At 48.3% G+C, this 22,049-nt stretch overlaps 1 protein-coding gene across 1 annotated transcript in view; it reads left to right on the plus strand.

The window, feature by feature from the left end:
• Positions 1 to 20,154, plus strand: part of LOC127208660 (proton-coupled amino acid transporter 1) — a 37,664-nt gene extending 17,510 nt beyond the window's left edge. The window contains exons 3-11 of the mRNA XM_051168168.1: positions 1,409 to 1,499; positions 2,157 to 2,245; positions 2,998 to 3,093; positions 4,925 to 5,009; positions 6,333 to 6,551; positions 8,725 to 8,823; positions 9,884 to 10,050; positions 12,369 to 12,538; positions 19,470 to 20,154. Coding sequence (XP_051024125.1) covers positions 1,409 to 1,499; positions 2,157 to 2,245; positions 2,998 to 3,093; positions 4,925 to 5,009; positions 6,333 to 6,551; positions 8,725 to 8,823; positions 9,884 to 10,050; positions 12,369 to 12,538; positions 19,470 to 19,732 — 1,279 coding nt within the window. The 3' untranslated portion in view covers positions 19,733 to 20,154. The remainder of the gene's footprint in view (positions 1 to 1,408; positions 1,500 to 2,156; positions 2,246 to 2,997; positions 3,094 to 4,924; positions 5,010 to 6,332; positions 6,552 to 8,724; positions 8,824 to 9,883; positions 10,051 to 12,368; positions 12,539 to 19,469) is intronic.
• The last annotated feature ends 1,895 nt before the right edge of the window (positions 20,155 to 22,049 follow it).

Here is a 22,049-nt window from a genome sequence, read left to right on the forward strand (position 1 = left end):
CCCACCCCTCCGCAACCCCACCCACTTCACCTCCTGGCCTCAGGTCTCTGCCCTCTGCTCACTCACCTCTGTTCCCCCACCCTTGGTCTTTTGATTTGTTGAGATACTACAGATCTCTAGAAGCCGGCACCCACATCTTACTCCTTCATATCCACTGTAGATAGTGGTGGGTAGTACTTGTTGAGTGAAAATAATAATAATAATAATAATAATAATAATAATAATAATAATAATAATAATGAGGATACATGAGTGGCTTTATGTAAGTAATGACAAAGTAGGGGCAGTCTGTACAAAATTAGGAGGGACACCTGCCCTAAGGCACAGGGGTAAACCAGGGACCCACAAAAGAGGGCTTCTCCAGTCCTGAGCCCACAACAGCATTTGGCTTCTAATTTTTCCAACACAGATGTCCAATAGGAACGTTTTGTTGTCATTGCTTTGGGAACAGGGTCTCTCTGTTTAATTTTGGCTGTTCTGGAATCCATTATGTAGATGAGTCCTGCCTTGAACTCACAGAGATCCTCTTGCCTCTGCCTCTCAACTGCTAGGATTAAAGGTGTGTGCCACCATGCCTGTCCTGGAAGGACTGTCAAGTCCCTTGCAGTGTTGTGTGACTGACTGTTACAGCGGTTGGACTTTATTTTATTTATTTAATGGTTTTTGTTTTTTGTTTTTTGTTTTTAGACAGAGGCTCACTCTATAGTCCTGGCTGGCCTGGAACTGGCTATGTGGATCAGGCTGGCCTTGAACTCACAGAGATCCAACTGTCACTGCCTCTTAGGTGCTGAGATTAAATGTTGTTACCACCACACCCACATTGGAGTTTATTTATTAATTTATTAATTTATTTATTTTTGGTTTTGGGTTTTTTCGAGACAGAGTTTCTCTGTGTTAGCCTTGACTGTCCTGGACTCGCATTGTAGACCAGGCTGGCCTCGAACTCACAGGGATCCACCTGCCTCTGCTTCCCGAGTGCTGGGATTAAAGGCATGTGCCACCACCGCCTGGCTGGACTTCATTTTTTTAATTACACCTTTCTCCTCCTAAACTGAGGTCGTCTACCCTTCATCTTGTCATTGTCTGTGGCATTTTGGGAGTCATCAAGGTGGTTCACTCAGTAGTCAGATCCAGCCTTGGATGCATCAGAGAAGGACAGAATGCCCAGAGAAGGACAGAATGCCTCCACTGTCCGTCTGAACTGGCCCCTACAACAGGAGGACTCCAGGAGTGCTGTCACTGGGAGGGGTGCTCCTTGAACAAGTTGGTCCCTCGTCTGTGAAATAAAACATCACAAGGTTGTTTGGGAAATCAGATAGGACAGTGTGCATAGGTTCTCTGTCAGTGTCATGCAAATAAGCATCGGCCAGCGTTGCGGTTAACACTTTCATTTGCCTTCCTACCTCAGGTGGTTCCAGACCTTGATCCACCTGCTAAAAGGCAACATTGGCACTGGACTCCTGGGGCTGCCACTGGCAGTGAAAAATGCAGGCCTCTTGGTAAGGGACTCAGACCTTTACTCATTGAAAGCTGTGCATTAGGGCTCTCTCTGTGCCAGGCTCTGAGGCTGTGCCAGTGACTTTAGCTGATGGTCCTGCCCTCCCTGTGACTCACCTCACCTAACCGGCTTGCTCAGGACCATCACGTTTTAAGAGACGTTGACTGTCTAAGTGCTGACCTCGCTGGCCACCCTCAAGATAGCTTCCCCTCCTGCAAAACCCTAGAACCTGTCTCAGCAATTAAGAGCAGTGACTGCTCTTCCAGAGGTTCCGAGTTCAATTCCCAGCAACTACATGGTGGCTCACAATCAACTATAATGTGATCTGATGCCCTCTTTTGGCCTGTGGGTGTATATGCAGGCAGGGCACTGTAGTAACCTTAAAAAAAAAAAATCCTGGAACCTGCCAAGAACTTCTGTCCTTCGGATCTCAGAAGGAGCTTATCTTAAGTCATTGTCCTTCACAAGATTAACTGACTGGACTACGGCTGAGGACACACTCAGATCCAGTCTTCTGGATCCTTCCTCTCCCCTGCTCACAGAGTTCTGTCTCTAGAAGTGCCTTAATAGCATTTATCACCTGCACATCCAATCCCCTTTGGGCTCTCTCCTAATGCTGCCTGCTTCTCTCCCTTTTGTCTACAACCTCGGTCCCTAGTTGGGTCCTGTGAGCCTGCTGGTGATTGGCATCGTGGCAGTGCACTGCATGGGTATCCTGGTGAAATGTGCGCATCACTTATGCCGCAGGTGAGAGCCCTTTGTCAACCTGAAAGTGGGCGGGGTTCGTCATGGAGCTGGGGATGGCTGCCTCACATCCTTATTGTTGTTATTATTATTTTTAACCTTTTGGTTTTGTTTTTGGCTCATTGCTCTCTGTTAAGTTCACATATGTCCAAATGGCAGAGACCACATTCTAATTTTTGTGTTTCTTTATTGCACTGAAATACCTATTGAAATACCTTGTGCTTGTAGGTTATATTGAGGCTTCCGGGCTGATCACTTAATACTTATCACCCAGGGGGTTGGAAGAAGGCTCATTTGGTCAAATGCTTAATGCACAGATATGAGCATCTTGAGTCCAGATATCCCCAGTAGCCATGTTAGAAAAAGAAGCTGGTACAGAGGTGAGCTCCTGCAGACCCTGCACGGAAGAGGCAGAGACAGGAAGTGCCTGAGGCCTCCTGGATGCCCATTCTGGCATAATGAGCAAACTCCAGGTTCAGTAAGAGGTCTCAGAAAGTAAAATGGTAGAGAGCAATAGGGGAAGACACCCGACACCCACATCTGACTTTCATGTATGTGCACCTGTATACCTCGGAACATGTACACGTGTGTATACACATACATACATGTACCCCAGTTGTGTCCTTGCAGGGTTCAGAGGTCCCCTAGGGTGACAAGTGGGGAACTGGCTCATGTCGGTAACTCCATTTGTTCTCTCACTGTCAACGTCTAACCCATACACTCTGCTTTCCCTGTATCCCTGCCCCACCCCCCAGGATGAACAAACCCTTTTTGGACTATGGGGATACAGTGAGGTACGGACTAGAATGCAGCACCAGCGCCTGGATCCGGAACCATTCCCACTGGGGAAGGTAACTGACTTCTTTGTTCCTCTTGGCCCACAGCTCCCAGTGTGAGGACCAGTGACAGGCAGGTGTGGTACAAGGACAGGAGTGAAGGGTGTTGAAGGAGTTAGCTCAACAGTGGTAAGCCGTGAGCCCAGCCTTCTTTGGGCCACAGTTTCCTCATCTACCTCAGAAGGCTGTCCCAGCCCCAGTAGCCACTGGCTGTGAGTACTCAGATCTGTCCACCAAGTGTGTTTTCTGTGGTCTCTCATTAGTGACACCAAAATGGTGCTAGCTTAGAAAAGGAGCTTCCCTGATGTAAATTCCGTTGTCCCTACCCTGCAGGGGCTTGTGGCCTTTGTGGGAGCAAGACAGAGGTGTGCGATGGAGTGCAGGCATGAGAGGCTGGAGGGTGGGGTCTGGCTGTGTGGGATGAACTGTATGGGGTAGGCAAGGGCGGTGTCCAGAGCAGGTGGGGAGCTTCAGGAACTTCTCCTGACTTTCTGGTGACCAGAGGGAGGCAGTCCATTTTTCGTTCTTGTCTGGATGCACAGAGTGCACACCAGCCAGGGCCTGAATCCTCAGTTTTGCTTGCTTGCTGTCACTTGTAGCTCCATCCTTTAATGTGGTGCATGCCGTTTCCCTCCCTCCCTTCCTCCTCCCCTTCCTCCCTCCCTCCCTCCCTCCTTTCCTCTCTTCCTTGCCTTTCTCTTTTTTTCTTCTTTGGCAAAATCATCTGTGGAGGGGAGCCAGGTTGTGAAGAACCTACCATGGTTTGGTTGTTAACTCTTCCTGTCTCCATTCCTTCCTCCCTCCTTTTCCTCTGTCCTTCCACCCACCCTTCCTGATTTTTGTAGGAAGAACATTGTTTGCACATGGTAAGAGGACACAGTTTGAAAAATAGAATTAAATTTTAGCCATAGTCTAGGGACATGGGTACCCTTATGGTTCTTCTGGAACTTTCTGTATACATTTGAACACACACACACACACACTTTTTTTCCATTCTTTCTCTGTTTTATTTTTCAAGTGGCACTTCCTGTGTGTGCTGTTTAGAAACTTGCTTTTTTGTTGGGCAGTGGTGGCACACACCTTTAATCCTACCACTTGGGAGGCTGAGGTTAGTGGGTCTCTGAGTTTGAGCCCAACCTGGTCTATAGAGTGAGTTCCAGGACAGTCAGGGCTACACAGAGAAGCCCTGTCTTGAAAACAAAAACAAAAACAAAAAATATAACTAACAAACAACAACAACAACAAACCCCAAACCTTGCTTTTTCTCTTTCGATACTTTGGCTGTTTTCTTTCAGAAGTGGTTCCAGCTCTGACCTTCTTTCTAACTGCTGTGCCATGTCCCATGTTAGACAGGTCTGTGGCCCCATTCCTCTTGCTGGGGCTACACATCATCACCAGCTGTTGTCACAGTGCCTCAGCTGGCAGTTTGGTTTGGTATCCTTTTTTCTGATCACTTATCTTCTAGTAGACAAGTTCTGGGCCCCAGCTGTAGGAGACTGAGAAGGGCCTGCTTCCTGGTCTTCATGCCAAGGGCTCTCTGTAGCTCTAGCAAGGAAGAAGAGATGGGTTTGGTGGGTAGGCAGTAAAAGGTCAGGGCCAGGCTGTGCTCTGGTGATGCCCTGAGCTCACGCAGAAAGATACGAACCAGGGAGGGGGCTTGCAGAGTGCAGACACCCTCCGTACTCTGCTCCTCAAACTCTGCACCGGTGGCCCCAGCACACTTTGCCTTCTTGCCCACAGTTTGTTCTTGTCACCCACTGGGAAGGCTAGGTGAGGACAGCTGCACAGGTGTTCATCTCCCGGGAAGCCTTCGGATGCTATGCTCTTTGTCTTCCTCCCTCTGCAGGTATGTCGTGGACTTCTTCCTCATCGTCACTCAGCTGGGCTTCTGCTGCGTCTACTTTGTGTTTCTGGCTGACAACTTTAAACAGGTAGAGTTCTCCTGGGGGCGGGGGAGGGGGAAGACGGAAAGGCCGAGAATCAAATGGAGATTTTTGTTTGTCTCCTTCCAAGCCAAAATGGTTTGGCTTGAATGTTTACTATTTGGTTCCCATCTGAACCCCGTGGTGTAAAGAGGCCTTGCTTGCCTTGCTGGTGCTACCATCAGCTGGCCTGGGGGGCCTTTTACTCTACCTGGCTGAAGTCACTCCTACACAAGGAGAAGAAGCTTTTCTAGGGCTGGTCTGGGGTAGCTTTTGTATTCCTGGGCCGTGGGCAGGAGGAAGCCATGACAGGTGGTGCCCTCTAGTGTTGCTCCCCTGGAAGCCTTTGGTAATGGGACCTTTACCAGTAGATGTGCACAGCTCTACGCGGAGGCCTTAGAGGTCATTTCTCTGCAGTTGTTGGGCAGGCTTAAGTGTCAGGCTGAAGAGGCCCTTTGTAGGATTGTATCTCCTAGACATGGAGTGTCTGAAACCCTTGGCCTGAAAGGCTATGGAGTTAGGTCAGAGCCTGCGCCCTAGCTCCCAAATAATCCAGGTTCAGCCACCTGTCTTTGGTAAGTCAATTAAAAGAGCAGAGTTGATAAGAAAGGGCAGAAAGACTTATTCAGTATAACCTCACTGGGAGGAAGGATCCATGAACCCCCCCCCCCCCCCAGCCCCCACCCCCCACCCCCCACCAAGCACATCTTCAGAGTCTTGATAGGAGAGTAAGGTTTAAATAAAAGGAACAAGTTAGGTATAATTAAGTAGTTTCTGGTCAGGGCGTGGTCCTGCTTGACACTGGCCCATCGTTGTCTCCTCTCCGGTCTCTCCTGTAAGGTGGTTTGACAGGTTAGCTTGTTGGCACTGTGTATAGTCCCTTCCCCTTTACAGGCGACGAGTTCCATGTCTGCCTGGCCTTTCCTTCTCTCAGCATGAGATGCCTGGGGGAATTCCAGTTGTCTAGGGTGCCAGAGTTCAGAATGCTGGAAGGACGGGCTCAAGTGTTCCTTTAGAGTCTAGGAATGCCAGTTACAGCCGGATCGGGCTCTGCAGGCTTTCCTCTCTGTTCCTGAACTTCAGAAGGACTGCTTAAGATAAAGAGTGGGAAGAACTTAGCGTTAACCCCCGCCCCCCATCTGTCTCCCACATCCTTCCGTGTTGTGGAACATGATCAAACCCAGCTCACACACTTTGCAGCAACGGAGGCTCCAAGGACGGGTCCTCAGCTGTAGATGCCTACATAAAATGCCAAGTTCACACACCTGCTCCTTTGCAAGATACCCACTGGCTCTATCCCTTAGGCCTTCGCTTCCTGTCTTCTCATTCCAGGTGATAGAGGCGGCCAATGGGACTACCACCGACTGCCACAACAGTGAGGTGGTGGTCCAGATGACCACCATGGACTCCCGACTCTACATGCTCGCCTTCCTGCCCTTCCTGGTGCTGCTGGCTTTCATCAGGAACCTGCGTATCTTGTCCATCTTCTCCCTGCTGGCCAATGTCAGCATGCTGGTCAGCCTGGTCATGATATACCAGTACATTGTCCAGGTACAAGCCCAGGCCCTACCCCATCTGTGGAGGGTGAGAAATCAAGCCGAGTGGCCATACACTACCTACATGTGGTGTATTTACATTAGATGTTGTGTAATTTCCTGAGGAGAGAGGAACAGATGTTTACTCCAGATGGACCAATGAAATCACTCTACTTGGGTCTTTCAGTCTATATATTTTTTACATTCTTCTTGAAGCTTTTATTTTATTGGTATTATTTTTTTTTTAAAGATGTGTTTATTATTTATACAGTATTCTGTCTGGATGTGAGCCAGCAGGCCAGAAGAGGGCACCAGATCTTATTGTAGACAGTTGTGAGCCACCATGTGGTTGCTGGGAATCGAACTCAGGACCTTTGGAAGAACAGCCAGTGCCCTTAACCTCTGAGCCATCTCTCCAGCCCTTTATTGGTGTTCTTGTAGAGTTGGGCTGTTTTGCTAATTTGCAAGCCCCTTCATTGGCTGAGTTTTGGCTCAGCACCTTCAGCCTCGGCCACCTGATTGATGGACTGATGGCTGTCTTACCCACCTGTCTCAGTCACATAGCAGTCACATCTGTGAACTCTGAAACTCCCTACTCACGGCTCCTTCTGACTGGTAGATAAACCTGGAAGCCTCCAGCCACTAACCCGTGGGTGGCGCCTGTTTCCAGTAACTTTTCATTTGTGACTTAGGAATAATTACTAGGTGATCTTTTGCTCAAGTCTCACCCTAGAGCAGAGACACCTATTTGTCTACATCATGAATACTAAGATGCTTCTTTATTTTTTAGAGTAAAACTTTGAAAATTAATTATGCATACATATGGATAAATGTACATGAGTGCAGGTGCCATGGAGGCCACAAGAGTGTGCCAAATCCCCCATAGTCACCTAATAGTAAGGCACTCAAAGTAGATGCTGGGAATTGACCCTGGGTAAGGTGTTCAGCAAGAGCAGCATGTATTCTTAACGACTGAGCCACCCCGACCCTAAGCTTTGACTTTTATGTTTAAAAAATATTCATTTTGCTATCTTTCCTCAACATTTCTCAACATTCTTCTCCTATGTCTCTTGGTATTTTAAAAGTGCTGTCTAACTGATTAAAAAAAAATAAATAAATAAGGTGAGGGAGGAAGACACTAATCTGGAAATTTTTCGTCTTCCAGCTTTATCTATTTTGAATGTTTGCGTGGTTGTATCACAATTATTATATAACTTTGTGGTGGTAGTTTGTTTGTTTGTTTGTTTGTCTGTTTTAGACGGGGTATCCTAGGCTGGCCTCAAACTGACTATATAACCTAGGTTGACCTTGAACTCCTGATCCTCCTGCCTCAGCCTCCTGAAGACTGGGATTACAGATGTAAATCAAAACATCTGACTAGGGGCTGGAGAGATGGCTCAGCAGTTAAGAGCACTAACTGCTCTTCCAAAGGACCCAGGTTCAATTCCCAGCACCCACATGGCAGCTCACAACTGTCTGTAACTCCAAGATCTGACACCCTCATGCAGGCATACATGCAGGCATAACACCAATGCACATAAAATAAAACAAAAACAAAAACAAACAAACAAAAAACACCATCTGACTGTAACATAGTAAATATTTTCTCAGTCTTGGTACACAATCAGCTTTTCATGTTCTTCTTTACGATCTCACACAGAGTCAAAGCTAATTCGAACTCCTGATCGTTTTGCCTCAGCTTCCTAAAGCGTGAGGTTTACAGCCCAGCCATGCACTCCCATGTCTGGATTTCATTTATCCTTTTTATGTAGTGTGTAATATTCTGTGATATATTTGGCATGTGGTTAAATGATCACTTCTGTTGAGGTATTTAAAATGGTTTTCAATTTCTTTGCTAAGTATCTTTGCTCAGCTTCTTGAGTTTCTTCTAATATATCAAATGTCAGGATGAGATCCGTGAATGAGTGTGAGGCTTTATGCAGGTGTCAGTGTGTGAGCAATTTATTGGTATATTGGGCAGATCTTTACCCAAAGCCAGTTGGGGCTTCCCAATCTGAAGAGAGAAAGAGAAGGGGGGGGGGTGAGAACAGCTGACTGTCCCCAGCTTATCTGTCAGTGCCTTCCTTTTTTGAAATTATGGAATTATGGATTTTGGAGAAAGTGTGCTCTGATCTGTGATTCAAAGCCCAAATCTCTGAATAGCCCTGGGCTTTGTTCATCTTTTCCAGAGGATCCCGGACCCCAGCCACCTACCCTTGGTGGCGCCATGGAAGACCTACCCTCTGTTCTTTGGGACGGCAATTTTTGCTTTTGAAGGCATTGGAGTGGTAAGAGGAATACTGCGACTTGGGCCTGTGTGCTCCCTGGCACCCCCAGAGTCCTCACTGTCTGCTTTAGTGCTCAGGAAACCCCATGGAAAATTATCTCTTGAGCTGGATATGATGGCACACGCCCATTGTCACAGCACTCAGGAGGTGGGGGCAGGAGGATCAAACGTTTAGGCTGTCACTAGCTACACAACTAATTTGAGGCCAACCTAGGTACATAAGAGCCCCCCTCCTCCCCCCATAAAAAATTAAAGGGAAGCTCACACTTAGAAAAATTAGCTGGAGGCTGCAATCTCAGGAGCAGGCATCAGAGTCCTGTTGGGGCCATACTGTTGTGAGGGGAGAGGGGAGAGGGTGCTCCAAGCCCCTGATGTCTCCCCAGGGGAAAGAGGGAATCCCAATCTGGTCTCTCCGCATTCCTGATTAGACAGTGGGTTCTGAAGCCCTTCTATGCCCGAGAGTTTAGCTGCTGATAAAATAGATGATCCCACTGTGCACTAAAGGAGAGTATACTTGGGGGTCTGGCAGTAAAGATCCTATCTTCTTTTAAGATGGGGTGTGTGTGTGTGTGTGTGTGTGTGTGTGTGTGTGTGTGTGTGTGTGTGTTTGCTCATTTGCGTGCATGTGTCCCGTGCATGCCTGTGAGCGTGCTTGTGTGTTTGGAGGCCGGAAGTCAACATCAGGTGTCTTCCGCAGGCACTCTCCACTTCTGGAGGTGACATCTCTCACTGCACCTAGAATTTACTGCTTCAGCTAGGCTGTTGTCTGGTCGGTGACTTCCACTGATCAACTTGTCCCCACTCCCACCCTCAGCCCACCTCTCCTAGGTGCTGGGGGTTACAGATTTATGCCACCGCACCTGGCTTTTTTGTAGCTCTGAGCATCGGAACTCATGTTCTCATATGTGCACAGCAAGTACCTTACTGGCTGAGCCATCCATCTGTCTCCCACGCCCCTAATAATGCTGTTTTGTCATGTAGTCACATTTCTTTCTCACATGCTTTTCTTTCCCTTATTACTTTTTTTTTTTTTTTTTTTTTTTTTTTTTTTTTTTTTTTAGGTTCTACCTCTTGAGAACAAAATGAAGGATTCACAGAAATTTCCACTTATCCTGTATTTGGGGATGGCTATAGTCACTGTACTCTACATCAGCCTGGGGAGCCTGGGGTACTTGCAGTTTGGAGCTGCTATCAAGGCCAGCATCACACTCAACATGCCCAACTGCTGGTATGGGGTGGGGGTGGGGAGGCAGGAGGGAGGACATGGGATGGAAACTTCCAGAAGGTGATAGGTCAGAATATCGCTTGGCTACTCTGAGCTTGTGATTCCTACAGCAGCTTGTACTCGATTCATACGTACATCTTGCATCCGCTAAGACATTTCTCCTGGGAAATATTGATCCCGGGAGGACTGAGTAGCCACCCTGTGTACCTAAAGCCATTCCAGACTCTGTGTGAGGAGGGCAGGTCTGTCTGTTCAGTGCCTGGCGTGCTATGCAGGTGGGAGCATCACCATAGGCTGCCGGCTGTTGGGAGTCCTTTCTTGAGTATCTCTCCCAGGTGGACATGCTATAGGGAAACACTGAGACCTGCAGAAGAGCCTGAGTATCACAGAGCTTTGCTGAGCAGTCTCTGTTTGGAAGATGAAAGCCTCACTGTAGAGAGCAGCTGTTTGCCCATGCTGAGAAACTGGTTAACACCCAGGGACCCAGAGCAGCCTTTCCATTCAACCCATTTTATGGCACTCTGAGTGGTGAAACTTCAGGTGATACCAGTTGAGAAAAGTATTGGCTCCTAGGGTCACTGTGTAACACAGGACCCCTAGTCAGCAGACAGCTGGAGATCAAGCTCCCTTCATACTCTGTCTGACCAAGTGGGCTCTTGTTCAGAGGGATTTCAATCTTCCCCTCTGGGACTGCTTTTAAAATTACTGAATGTACCTTTGGATGCTTACTGGGGCTGTGTTCCTGTTCCCCAAGGAGTGTGTAGCTCAGGAACACCCGACACAGCGAGCACATACAGTCTGACCCCAGTGAGCAGCTGCCTTCCTCCTATCCCTAACCCAGCTGTGCTCCACTCACCCCTGTGCTTCTGTATAGATGCAATTACCCGCATGTCCTGCAGGGGGCGCTCCCGATTCCAGATTTAGCAGCTCTCTGGAGCCTGCCCCATCCCCAACCCTGGCTTAACTCAGCACCACGATCTGACTGTTGGGTTTAGTTTTTCCCTCAAAAGAATTTTTTAAATTGCCTATACTTAGCAAGCGAGACTTTTACCCACACTGGTCTTTCCCAGGGTGTTCTTAGAGCTTAAGAGCCTCCCTCATCTAGGTGTTCAGTTCAACTACAGAGACAACCTGTTCTCACTACACACGTAAGACATTTAAATCAACTCCAAGAGTGGCCAGTGGCTTTCGCTGCCGTATATGCACAGGTCTTGACGAAGTTGAAGCTCTGCTGAAGAGAGTGGCTCTTCCTCTGTGTACTGAGTCAGGTCAGAAAGCACTGTGCTCTGGGGGTGAGTTGGGGTACTCCTTGGCATGTCAGTAGCCTTCCCAGGGAGACTCAGAGGTCTACGGTAAAAGGCAGCCCTGTTGGCCTGGGGAGGGGCCTGTGTCATTCCTGGGGGCTTTCCCGGCCACTAGCTGACTCTGAGATGCCTCAACTGCATGGGAAGAGACAGAAGTAGACTTGCTGGAGTCTAGTAGTTATTTTTGAAAGATATTTGCTCCTGTGCACAGGACAAAGATTCCAGATACAGAAGATGTACAGAGAGCATTTTACCACATCCTGGGGACATAGTCAGTGTGTGTGTGTGTGTGGGGGGGTGTCTTTTATCTTTTCTTCCTTCCTTCCTGTTTTGCTTTCTGAGAAAAGTTCTCATGTAGCCGAGGCTAAAATTCAGTACGTAGCAGAGGCTGGCCTTGAACTTTTGATCCTCCTGCCTCTTTCTCTCAGGCTATAGGGTTATGATCTGCCTGGCTTACTTCCTCATTTTGAAGAGCTACATGGAAGCACTGTGACTTATTTAGCCAGTTTTCTGTGAATTAACATTTCATTTTTGTAGCCTTCCTTTACATAAAAGCGAGAGAGGACATTTTTTAATTTTTTTGTTTTTTCAAGACAGGGTTTCTCTGTGTAGCCTTGGCTGTCCAGGACTCACTTTGTAGACCAGGCTGGCCTTGAACTCACAGCAGTCTGCCTGCCTCTGCCTCCCACGTGCTGGGATTAAAGGCGTGTGCCACCACACCTGGCTGAGAGGACTGATTTTTTTTAAAAAATTAATTTCCATTTAGTGTATGTGCATGTGTGTGTGAGGCGGGGGGGGGGGGCAGGGAGGAGAGAGAGAGAGAGACAGAGAGACACACACAGAGAGAGAGAGAGAGAGAGAGGAGAGAGGAGAGAGGAGAGGACAGGAAGTGAGTGAGTCTGAGGGCCATGTGGGTTGGTGACCTTCCCACTTGTCTCCAGGGTACACAGATGGCTTTGGGCTCCGTCAGGGCTGTGAGTGCACCATCAGGCCCCTGAGAGCACCCACTCTCTGCAGGTTGTACCAGTCGGTGAAGCTGCTGTACTCCGTGGGCATCTTCTTCACATACGCGCTCCAGTTCTACGTCGCCGCTGAGATCGTCATCCCTGTCATTGTGTCCCGAGTGCCTGAGCATTACAAGCTAGTGGTGGACCTTCTTGTGCGCACTGCAATGGTCTCTGTGACGTGTGAGTAGAAGAGATGGTTTCTTCTTTTCCTTAAAGCCCAGAGGACATCTGGATTGTCCCCAGTGAGAGCCTTAAAGCCTAGAGGACATCTGAATTGTCCCCCAGTGAGAGCCTTAAAGCCTAGAGGACATCTGAATTGTCCCCAGTGAGAGCCTTAAAGCCCAGAGGACATCTGGATTGCCCCCAGTGAGAGCCTTAAAACCCAGAGGGCATCTGAATTGTCCCCCAGCGAGAGCCTTAAAGCCTAAAGGACATCTGAATTGTCCCCCAGTGAGAGCCTTAAAGCCTAGAGGACATTGAGAGCCTTAAAGCCCAGAGGGCATCTGAATTGTCCTTCAGTGAGAGCTGGCATGCAGACATACTTCCGGAATTGAGACATAATCAGGGCATCAAGAATTGGTTCTCAGTGACCCCAAAGAAGTCAGGAGTGAAGACAGTAGTTTATAGATGAGACCTAAAGTACAATAGAGAAGGAAGACACTGTTCCTATCCTATCTGAAATGCATAACTATCTAAAAGCCACTCCCGAAGGTTGGGGTTGTAGCTGAGTATGCTCAGTGCGTGCTAATTGGGCATGCATACCCTGGGATTCCATCCTCAGCACCACATCACCTGGGTGTGGTGGTACAGCCTGGGATATATGAGATCCTGTTTCAATAGATAGATAGACAGACAGGCAGACGGCTAGGTAGATAGATGATGGATTGATGGATAGATGGCTGGATAAGTAGATGAATGGATGGGTGGATGGATAGATGGTGGGTGGATGAATGGATGGGTGGATAGATCGGTAGTTGGATAAAAATATGGATGGATAGATAGATGGATGGATGAATTGATGGTTAGACAGATGGCTAGCCTCTTCAACCACATCTATAGTGAGAACTGGAAACTTTAATAGAAGGTACTGTTACTATGCCGTCTATGATAAATACATATCTAGAAGGTGCTGCAAGGTCTCGGTGCTTGCCTAGCATGCACCCCCAGCACCACATAGCCTGGGTATGGTGGTTCACACCAAAACCCCAGCAGCAGGATGTAGAGGCCGGAGGGCCAAGAGTTCAAGGCCCTGTCTCTGTTGATCGATCAGTAGCTAGCCACTTTACCCTGTCTGTAACAAGGACTCATCAGTTTCGTAGAAGGGATGTGCTTGTTTTAAATGGCTGTCCATCTTGAGCTTGGGAGATGATCCCAGGTATTTTTTTGTATTTTCGTCTTCAAACATCTATTAATTCACCTGTTGTTTACCTGTTTTTTACTCCCCTTTCCCCTGCCCTGAGCTAAGGGGTGCGAGTTAAACATTAGAAGAGTCAGACTATCACTAGCACCTTACTTTCTGTTTGTTGAAAGCAAGGTCAATTTTTAAAAATTAACTTTTCCTCATGGAGTCTGTGAGTTCAACCAGGGAATCCCTAACCAACTTGTGTCTGATTTCTCGTTTGGATTTCCAGGAGATTTGCAGTTTTCCAAATTAGACTTTTATGTTAGTTTTATTGTTTGGGAGCAAGCATTTCATTGCTTATTACATTAAGACTTCCTTGAAATGTCCTTAAATTACTTAATCCTAGCTTCTACCTTTGGAATAAAGATGGGTCTATATCATTTTTTCTCCCCCTTAGTCATATCCATATATATATATACATTATATATTTACAATATGTATTATATATGTATATATATGCATATATACATATATAATAACTGGAGTTGAGTATCTGTCTTATTTACTATTATATGCATTCATGATGGAGGGGTACATGTAGAGGTCAGAGGACAACTTTGTGGTGTTAAATGACCTCTGACCTTACCCCTCTTCCTCCTGGGTGCTGGGATTATAGGCGTGACCCACTATATTTGGCTCCTCATTGTTTTCCTGCAAGGACAGAAGCAGGTAGGAGGCCAGCCTTCTTGGCGTCTATGTAGAAAGAACTCTCCTGGACCAAGGAGGTGACCTTAATCCCCTCACTTGACCTTGGGCAGATCACCTAAACATTTCTTGGAGACTGAGTCTGGTCATCATGGACTCCCCAGTGCGACAGAGAGCTCATTGCACCCAGAACTCCGGTTTCTCCTTCTGCTCTTTGGCGGATTCCAGTGCCTCTCCTGGTGGAAACAGCCCATGTGACAGCTAAGTCAGGGAGGGTCAGGAGCAACTGCACAGGCCGCACTTTGATCCCGTCCTCTGTGGCAGCCCCCGATGCACATTTGGCTGGGTCTCTACCTCCAAGGACGGATTGGCAAGATTGCTTCTGAGGGCAGAGTGGCTTCTCTCGTCAGCTTTGAGAGCCTGGTTTTTGAATCTAAAGGGCTTTGCAAGACAGAATGTTGACCATTCAAATAACTTGCCTTTCTTGATGTGGATCTTCCAGGAAAAAAGTAGATTTGTCCCTAAGCATAGGGCCTGCTTTCTGACAGGCCGATTCCTACCCAACTGGCTCCATACCTCATTCTGTCCTAAGGTCCTCTTGGTTTTCTGCTTTGCTCTTCCTGGCTCAGTCTGGGCCCCATTCCCCTTCTTTGTACTGAAGGACACTCACGGGGCCGGGCTGTGTTTGATCTCTGTGAGTATGTTCTGCGTCCCCGTCTCCTGTCATCTGGTCTCTTTGTCGCCCTGTAGAAGGAGGCAGGCGCTTCATCTCTGCCAGCTCCGTAGCTTTTTCCTGGCTTCCCCAGAGACTTTGAAGTAATTGTGGGAGGCAGAAGAGGCCTTTCAGGGTGGCACCAACTCAGATGGACTTGTGTGGGGTCTTTTTGTTCTTGTTTCTCTGTTTATTCAATTCTCAAAGTTGATTGGCGCGTCACTTTCCATCTTTGTGTGACTATTTTCAGTGATGCCCACACACTGTTCTTACTGCTGCCTTTAATGTATGCCTTTTTCTTTCTCTTCCTCAACTTACTCAAGAAAAATAGGGAGACACGTATCCAAAACCTGAGGTCTAGCCTCTGACTGTGTTTTAATTGTGTGAGTATGGATGTTTTACCAGTATGTGCCTGGGGCCTGGGCATCAGGTCTCCTGGAAATGGAGTCATGAACACCGTGTGAGTGCTGGAAACCAAACCCGGGTCCTCTGGAATAGTAGCCACTGCTGTTAACCACTGAGCCCTCTCTCCAGTCCGCAGCCTCAGTTTAAAAATGATCTCATTTTCGTGTGTGTGTGTGTGTGTGTGTGTGTGTGTGTGTGTTGCTCTCAGTGCCTATAGAAGCCAGAAGAAGGTATTGGGTTTCCTAGATCTAGAGTTACAGATAGTTGTAAATTGCTTGAAACGAGTGCTTGAAACGAGTGCTGGGAACTGAACTCGGATCCTCTGCAAGAGCAGTAAGTGCTCTTAACTGCTGAGCCATCATCTTTCCAGCCTCTGTAGCCTCGTTTTTAACCCAACTTGGAGTTCATCTTTATTCCTACTTATTCCTACTCTCCCCAGCTACATTTGGTCTGCACTTGAGGGAGAGGTCTTGACTTACTTAACTTTTCCTATGTTCATAAATGCAAATATAGCTTTTGTATTTTTTTTTCCTGTTCATACCTCCATAGAATGAGTTTGCTCAAAGCCACTATGAGTTTTGAAGGTAAATTTCTAATCATTCCAAAGTAATAGTGGGTTTTAAAAAATTATTTTATTAATTTATTCACTTTGCATCCCGTTTGTGGCCCCCTCCCCCCCGTCCTCCAGGCCCCACCCTCCCTCCTCCAGGCCCTGCCCTCCCTCCTCCAGGCCCCGCCCTCCCTCCTCCAGGCCCCACCCTCCCTCCTCCAGGCCCCACCCTCCCTCTTCCCCCATCACCCCTCCCCTATTCCTCAGAAAAAGGGATTTTCCCCTCCTGCCCGCCTCTCTTACAATAATGGTGTGTTTTGCCAGCACCATAGCAGTGCTAGCCCCCTTCCCTTGGAGCTAGTGTAAGCATCATTGTGTTTCTTTACTCTTTCACTTGCTTAGGTCTTCTCTTTGGGATGCTGGCTCCCGGATCCCAGCCACATTGTCTGATCCTAGCCATTTGCCTCAGGGTGACTGTCAGGTCATATGCTCTGTGTCAGAACCCAAAGAGAAGATAAGATGCGCTGGGCCCTCTTATCACATAGTCTAGTTCGGCTTGTCCTCTGTCCCTGCTTTCTGCTGCCGAGCCACCTAAGCATGCTCTAGCCCTGTGTGAGGGGAGAGGGCTTGTTGGGGGTGGGGAGCATATAAGGAAGAGTGGGAAGATGGGGTGGTGTTCCAGCTGACTGCTTGCTGAGACCTCTTCCTTCTTGATTTTTCTCTTGGAGGGGTGCTTTTTTTCACGGGAACCTGTAGGCTCTCAGTGCCTCCATGCATTTCCTTAGTAGCCAGGGCTGCCAAGTACAGATGTCTGCTGCTGACCTGTGGGGACCTCTGTGCTAATTCTGGGTGTCTTCCTCTTTGCTTTTCCCTCTGTCTTAGAGGGTCACTCACCCTCCATGACTTGTCTTCTCTTTCTTTCTTCATTACCGGCTTTCTGGTCCAGGCGCAGATTCTACAAGGACAGGAGAAGCGTGTCCATGCAGCCCTGTGTCCTGACTGTAAGAGAAACATTTGCCCCTCTCCAGTATCTGTGTTGAGGCCATGAAGCACACTTAGCTTGTGTATCTTTTGTGGTAAACAGAGTGAGTTTTTAGGTTGCTGATTAAACACCATGAAGAGGCAGACTGCCTCCTGCATAAGAAGTGGTCTCACTGTCCAGCTTCTGTTTGAGGAAGACTGGAGCCTTTTGAGAACTGTCTGTCCATTTCTCTCACTTATTTACCACCTGGGTTGTTTGGTGTGCTGTTATTCAGGGTTCTGAGCCCTTTGCATGTTGGAGGCATTAGTTCTCAGGTGGAGGTGGCAGAGGTGTTTTCCCCAGGCCGGAGGTCATATCCTCGCTCCTTATCGCCTTCGCTGTGTAGAAGCCTTTTGTATTGTGAAATCTCATTTGTCACTCATTGGCCTTATTTCCTAAGTGACTGGATTCCTCTCCAGAACATGCTCGCCTGTGTCTGCGTCTTCCTGACGTCCTCCTCCCACAGTGTTAGTTTCAGGTCTCACATTGATGCCCTTGGTCCCTTGGACTTGAGGTTTGGGCACGGTGAGAGGTAGGGATCTAGTTTCATCTGTGTGTGTGTGTTTGTGTGTGTGTGTGTGTGTGTGTGTGTGTGTGTGTGTGTCCAGTTTTCACATCACTATTTTTTGAAGAGGCTGCCTTTTCTCCGATGTGTAATTGTGACAGGTGGCTGTAGGTCTATATCTGTGCTCGATCTGCATGTCTGTTTTCATGTTGGTTCCGCGCCATTTTTTGGTGCCATGGCTCTAGTATAACTTGAAATTGGGGGTGGCGACATCCCAGCATTGTTCTTTTTGCTCAGAATCACTGTGTCTATTTGGAGTCCTTCTGTGCTTCCATGTGGATTTTGAGATTTTTAAAAAAAAATTTTCTGTGAAGGATGACACACAGGATGGAATTTTTGACGAGGATTGCACTGATTCTGTGAGTTGCCTTAGATAACATGCCATTTCCCCTGTATGTATTCTACCAATCCATAGGCAGAGAGTGTCCTTCTGTCTTCAGCTGCCTCTTTCAATGTCTTTGTTGTTTTTAAAGTTTTACTGTAGAGAGATCTCTTTTGGTTCTCTCACTTGGTTAGGTTTATTTCAAGGTATGTATGTATGTATGTATGTATGTATCTATCTATCTATCTATCTATCTATCTATCTATGATATTTATCTGGCACTTAAGCCCTCTTAAGTTCTTGATGTGAGTGACCCCTTTGGTCACCCTGCTTGGCAGTTGGGGATCATAAGGAACCATCTGGTGCTGGCACTGAGGTGCAAGGCTGCACACTCTGAGTCCAGAGCCTGCACCCCCAGCCATATTCCTGTAGCCCTCCCTGGGCTCAGCTGCCTTGCTTCTGTTTACAGTTAGTATGAGCCTGACACAGGCAGAGGGAGACTCAGACCCTGGACCTGGACCCCTGAGAGGGCAGGTGGTTCAGGGTGCCCAGCTCAGCAGCTCCCCCAGAGCGTTGAACTGTGGTGAGAGCAGTTCACGATGCTCCCCGCCAGCTCTCCTCTACTTTACTGCAAGGCTCATGCGATGCCATCAACTGTCTCTTCAGCCAAGTTTTTGCTTGCAGCACAGGTTGAAAGCCTACACTGTGCACCGTCTCAAGACCGACATGGCTGCCTGATATGCTGGGCAGTCTTCAGGCAGAACCGCTCCCCTCCCTCTACCATGAAGTATTTGGTGAAGTTATCATGGGTCTTATCATGGTGTCTTCTAGAAGAGGAAGTGATGGGAATGCATGTTTCTTTCTCTTTGGCACTTGAAGACTGATGTATTTGTGGCTCCATCAGTGGAAGGAAGTGATCAGTCCCTCAGAAAAGCCCGCCTTCTTTCCTCCTCCCCCACCTCCACCCAGTCATCTCTTTGGGAGAGACTAGATAAAAGACCAGCTGGGAGAGTAGGACACCACTGCAATCCTGGGGTTTGGGAGGCTGAGGCAGGAGGATCTCAAGTTCAGTGGCAGCCTAGATACTCAGTAAGGCGATTGTGACATAGTAAGGTACCACTTGTGATGGCGCTGCCAGTAAACATATAAATTACACATACACATCTCTCTATATAATATATACATTCATGCATACATATATATACATACATGCATACATACATATATACATACATGCATACATACATGCATACATGCATATATACATGAACTTAAAGCCAGGAGACCATAGTAATTCTTTGTCTCTGATCACATATTGCCCAGAGATTGGACTAGATAATGTGGTTCTCCTCTGCAACCTCAAACAACATCTTGACTTCTTTTGAATTCTCAGCTCCGAATGTGGAGCCAGGCTGAGTTTCCTGGCCAGTGAGCATATCTCCTTCCATCCCAGGCATTCTCGACCAAAAAATGTCCCCTCTCTCTGCAGGTGTTCTGGCCATCCTCATCCCTCGTCTGGAACTGGTCATCTCCCTGGTGGGCTCCGTGAGCAGCAGCGCCCTGGCCCTCATCATCCCGCCCCTGCTGGAGGTGACCACCTACTACGGGGAGGGCCTGAGCCCCCTGACCATCATCAAGGATGCCCTCATCAGCATCCTGGGCTTCGTGGGCTTCGTGGTGGGGACTTATGAGTCTCTGTGTGAGCTGATCCAGCCAAGCCCTGGCAAAAATTCCACCAGTGCCTTCATATAAGGATCTGGGTGTGTTCCCTGCACCTGCCCAGCCCCACCCTTGTGTGTCTCCCAGTAGTGTCCCCGCATCCTCGGGTGTGGGTCAGCCACTGGAAAAAGGCAGGGCTGCTGCCTGGGCACTCTTCCACCTGGCACTGGACCCTTGGGTAACCTAGGCTAGATGAGACTTTAAGTTTGGGGGAGGGCGGGAGCAGACATACCACTTGTGCCGGTGCAACCATTGCTTTCATCGCCCCTCCTCCCTCGGCACCACCTCCTCATCTGACCTGCCCCACCCACCTAGATTATGCCCATTGCACAGTTCACTTTATTTGAAAGGTCTCCTCCTGCTCCTGATATTTTTCTCCTTCCCGGGGCCAGGCCTGGATTAAGTAGGTGGGGACTCTTATGTTTTACAAAGCCAGGCCTCTTTCTCTTTGGGCTCTCAAATGCTGTACCTCACTATCCCACCCCAGCTGAGTTTTGAGAGACTTCTGGACCTCCTCAAAGTTTACAGCCAGCCCCAAATGCTCAAGGTGTCCATCTACTGTCCGGCTTGGGTGAACCCACAGGCCACACCACCTCTTTACTCATCTTCTCTGTGTAATTCCCAGGACTGACCCCCTTGATCCCTTTAGCTCTTAGAGTTAATGAGACGCTGCCCAGATTTGGAGGTATTTATAGTTGATTTAAACTTAGGTTTCAGGTTCTGACTTTAGACCTGGCATCATGGTGGATTACTTTTCCATCAGGAACGTGTACTTGGCTTCTCCTGCCTCAAAGAAACCTGCTTTCAGGGGACCAGGGCATGTGCCCTCCACCCTCTTGTCTGAGTAGCCTAGAGGCCCTTATTTTTGTTTTGTTTTGTTTTGTTTTGTTTTGTTGAGATAGGGTCTCATGTCACCAAAGTTGGCTTTGAACTGTCTCTGCCTCAACTTCTGAGATTATTAGCATGAGCTGCCACACCCAGCTGGCTCAGAGATCTTCAGCAGATCATATGAGCATGGACCATCTCTGGGAGATCCATGCATCCATGGACTTCCATGCATGAGACTGGAATCCAGATGGCTATTCGGAAGTGCTTGTGGTATGCTGGGCTAAGGACTAGGGTGCTGATTGTCTTCCGCTTCAGAGACACTACGCACAAGGGTCATTGTTTACAGTTCCTGGGGAGAGAGCAGAAGCCCCACCTTTCCTCAAGCTGCCTCTGTATCCTGGGCTTTCAAGGAACCACTAAACATTAACTGTGACCCATATTTATCCCCTTACCACGCCTCCCATAGAGTCACCTGGCTTCCAGGTCAGTCACCTCAGGGTGGGCCTTCAGAGGCAGCTGAGGAAGTCTGAGGCTTGCCATTGCTCCCCTGTTGATGGAGGGATTTCCAAAGGGAAATCATTAGCTCCCCTTCTCTGAGTTGTGTGTGCTTAAATGTGCACACGTATGCATGCACCCCTGAACAGAGTGGTTCCCTGGCTCTTACCTACAGATAGGCTTTGCCTTGAGCCTTGGTTTAGAGAAGGAAGCAAGAATTTATCAGGGTCTTGTGTGGCAGGATCTAGAAGGGCTGTGGCCCAACCTTTCAGGCAAGCCCTTTCCTGCTGTTCTGTCCAGAGCCTGCTGAGTGACTTCCACTACAAGGAAGGGGAAGAATGGCCTCTGGCTACAGCAGTAGCTGGCCTAAGCAGTGTTGCTAGGAGGAGGCACTGCTGTCTGCCTGGCCTTTAGCCCCTAGGAGAACAGCACATTTTACCCTTTGTCGCACCAGCATCCCCACAGGTGCTTATGTGGCCTGGTGCTGGGTTCACAGAGGCCTTGCTTTCTGAAGTTTCAGGCTGGGGAAGGACCAAAGTAGGTTGAGACGCTGGCCAGCAACCCAGCTGTGGTGGAGGCTCTCTCCTAGAGGCCCCCCTGAGCATGGCTTCCTGGTGTATTCAGAACTGTTAGAGGCACCCCCGATCATGTGGCCTTGGAGATCAAGACCCAGTGCTCAAGGCCAGCTGTCTCTTCAGGGCCGCTGGCCTGACATCGTGTGTGGCATTCAGCTAGTGGCAGCTTCCTTGGTGTGGCTTTGTATCTTTTGACCTCTTGCTGTGCTCCTGGGGCTGTCAGTTTGGTGGCTTGACTGAATTGACTCAGATCAGGGGTTTTTCTGGCTGGACACCGGGAAGAGGAAGAGGAAGTTGGTCCTTCGATGCACACAGCCTAAGGGCCTACAGGAGCCCTGAGTCAGAACCCTTCTCTCTCTCTGGCTGTCAGTTGGGTGCCAGATGGCCCCTGGTGAGAAAACACCCAGACAAATGGAGGACGCTTGATCAGAATAGGCAATGCTTGTGGAGAG

This window comes from Acomys russatus, chromosome 25 (genome assembly GCF_903995435.1).
Source record: "Acomys russatus chromosome 25, mAcoRus1.1, whole genome shotgun sequence".
In the NCBI taxonomy this organism is placed as follows: Eukaryota; Metazoa; Chordata; class Mammalia; order Rodentia; family Muridae; genus Acomys; species Acomys russatus.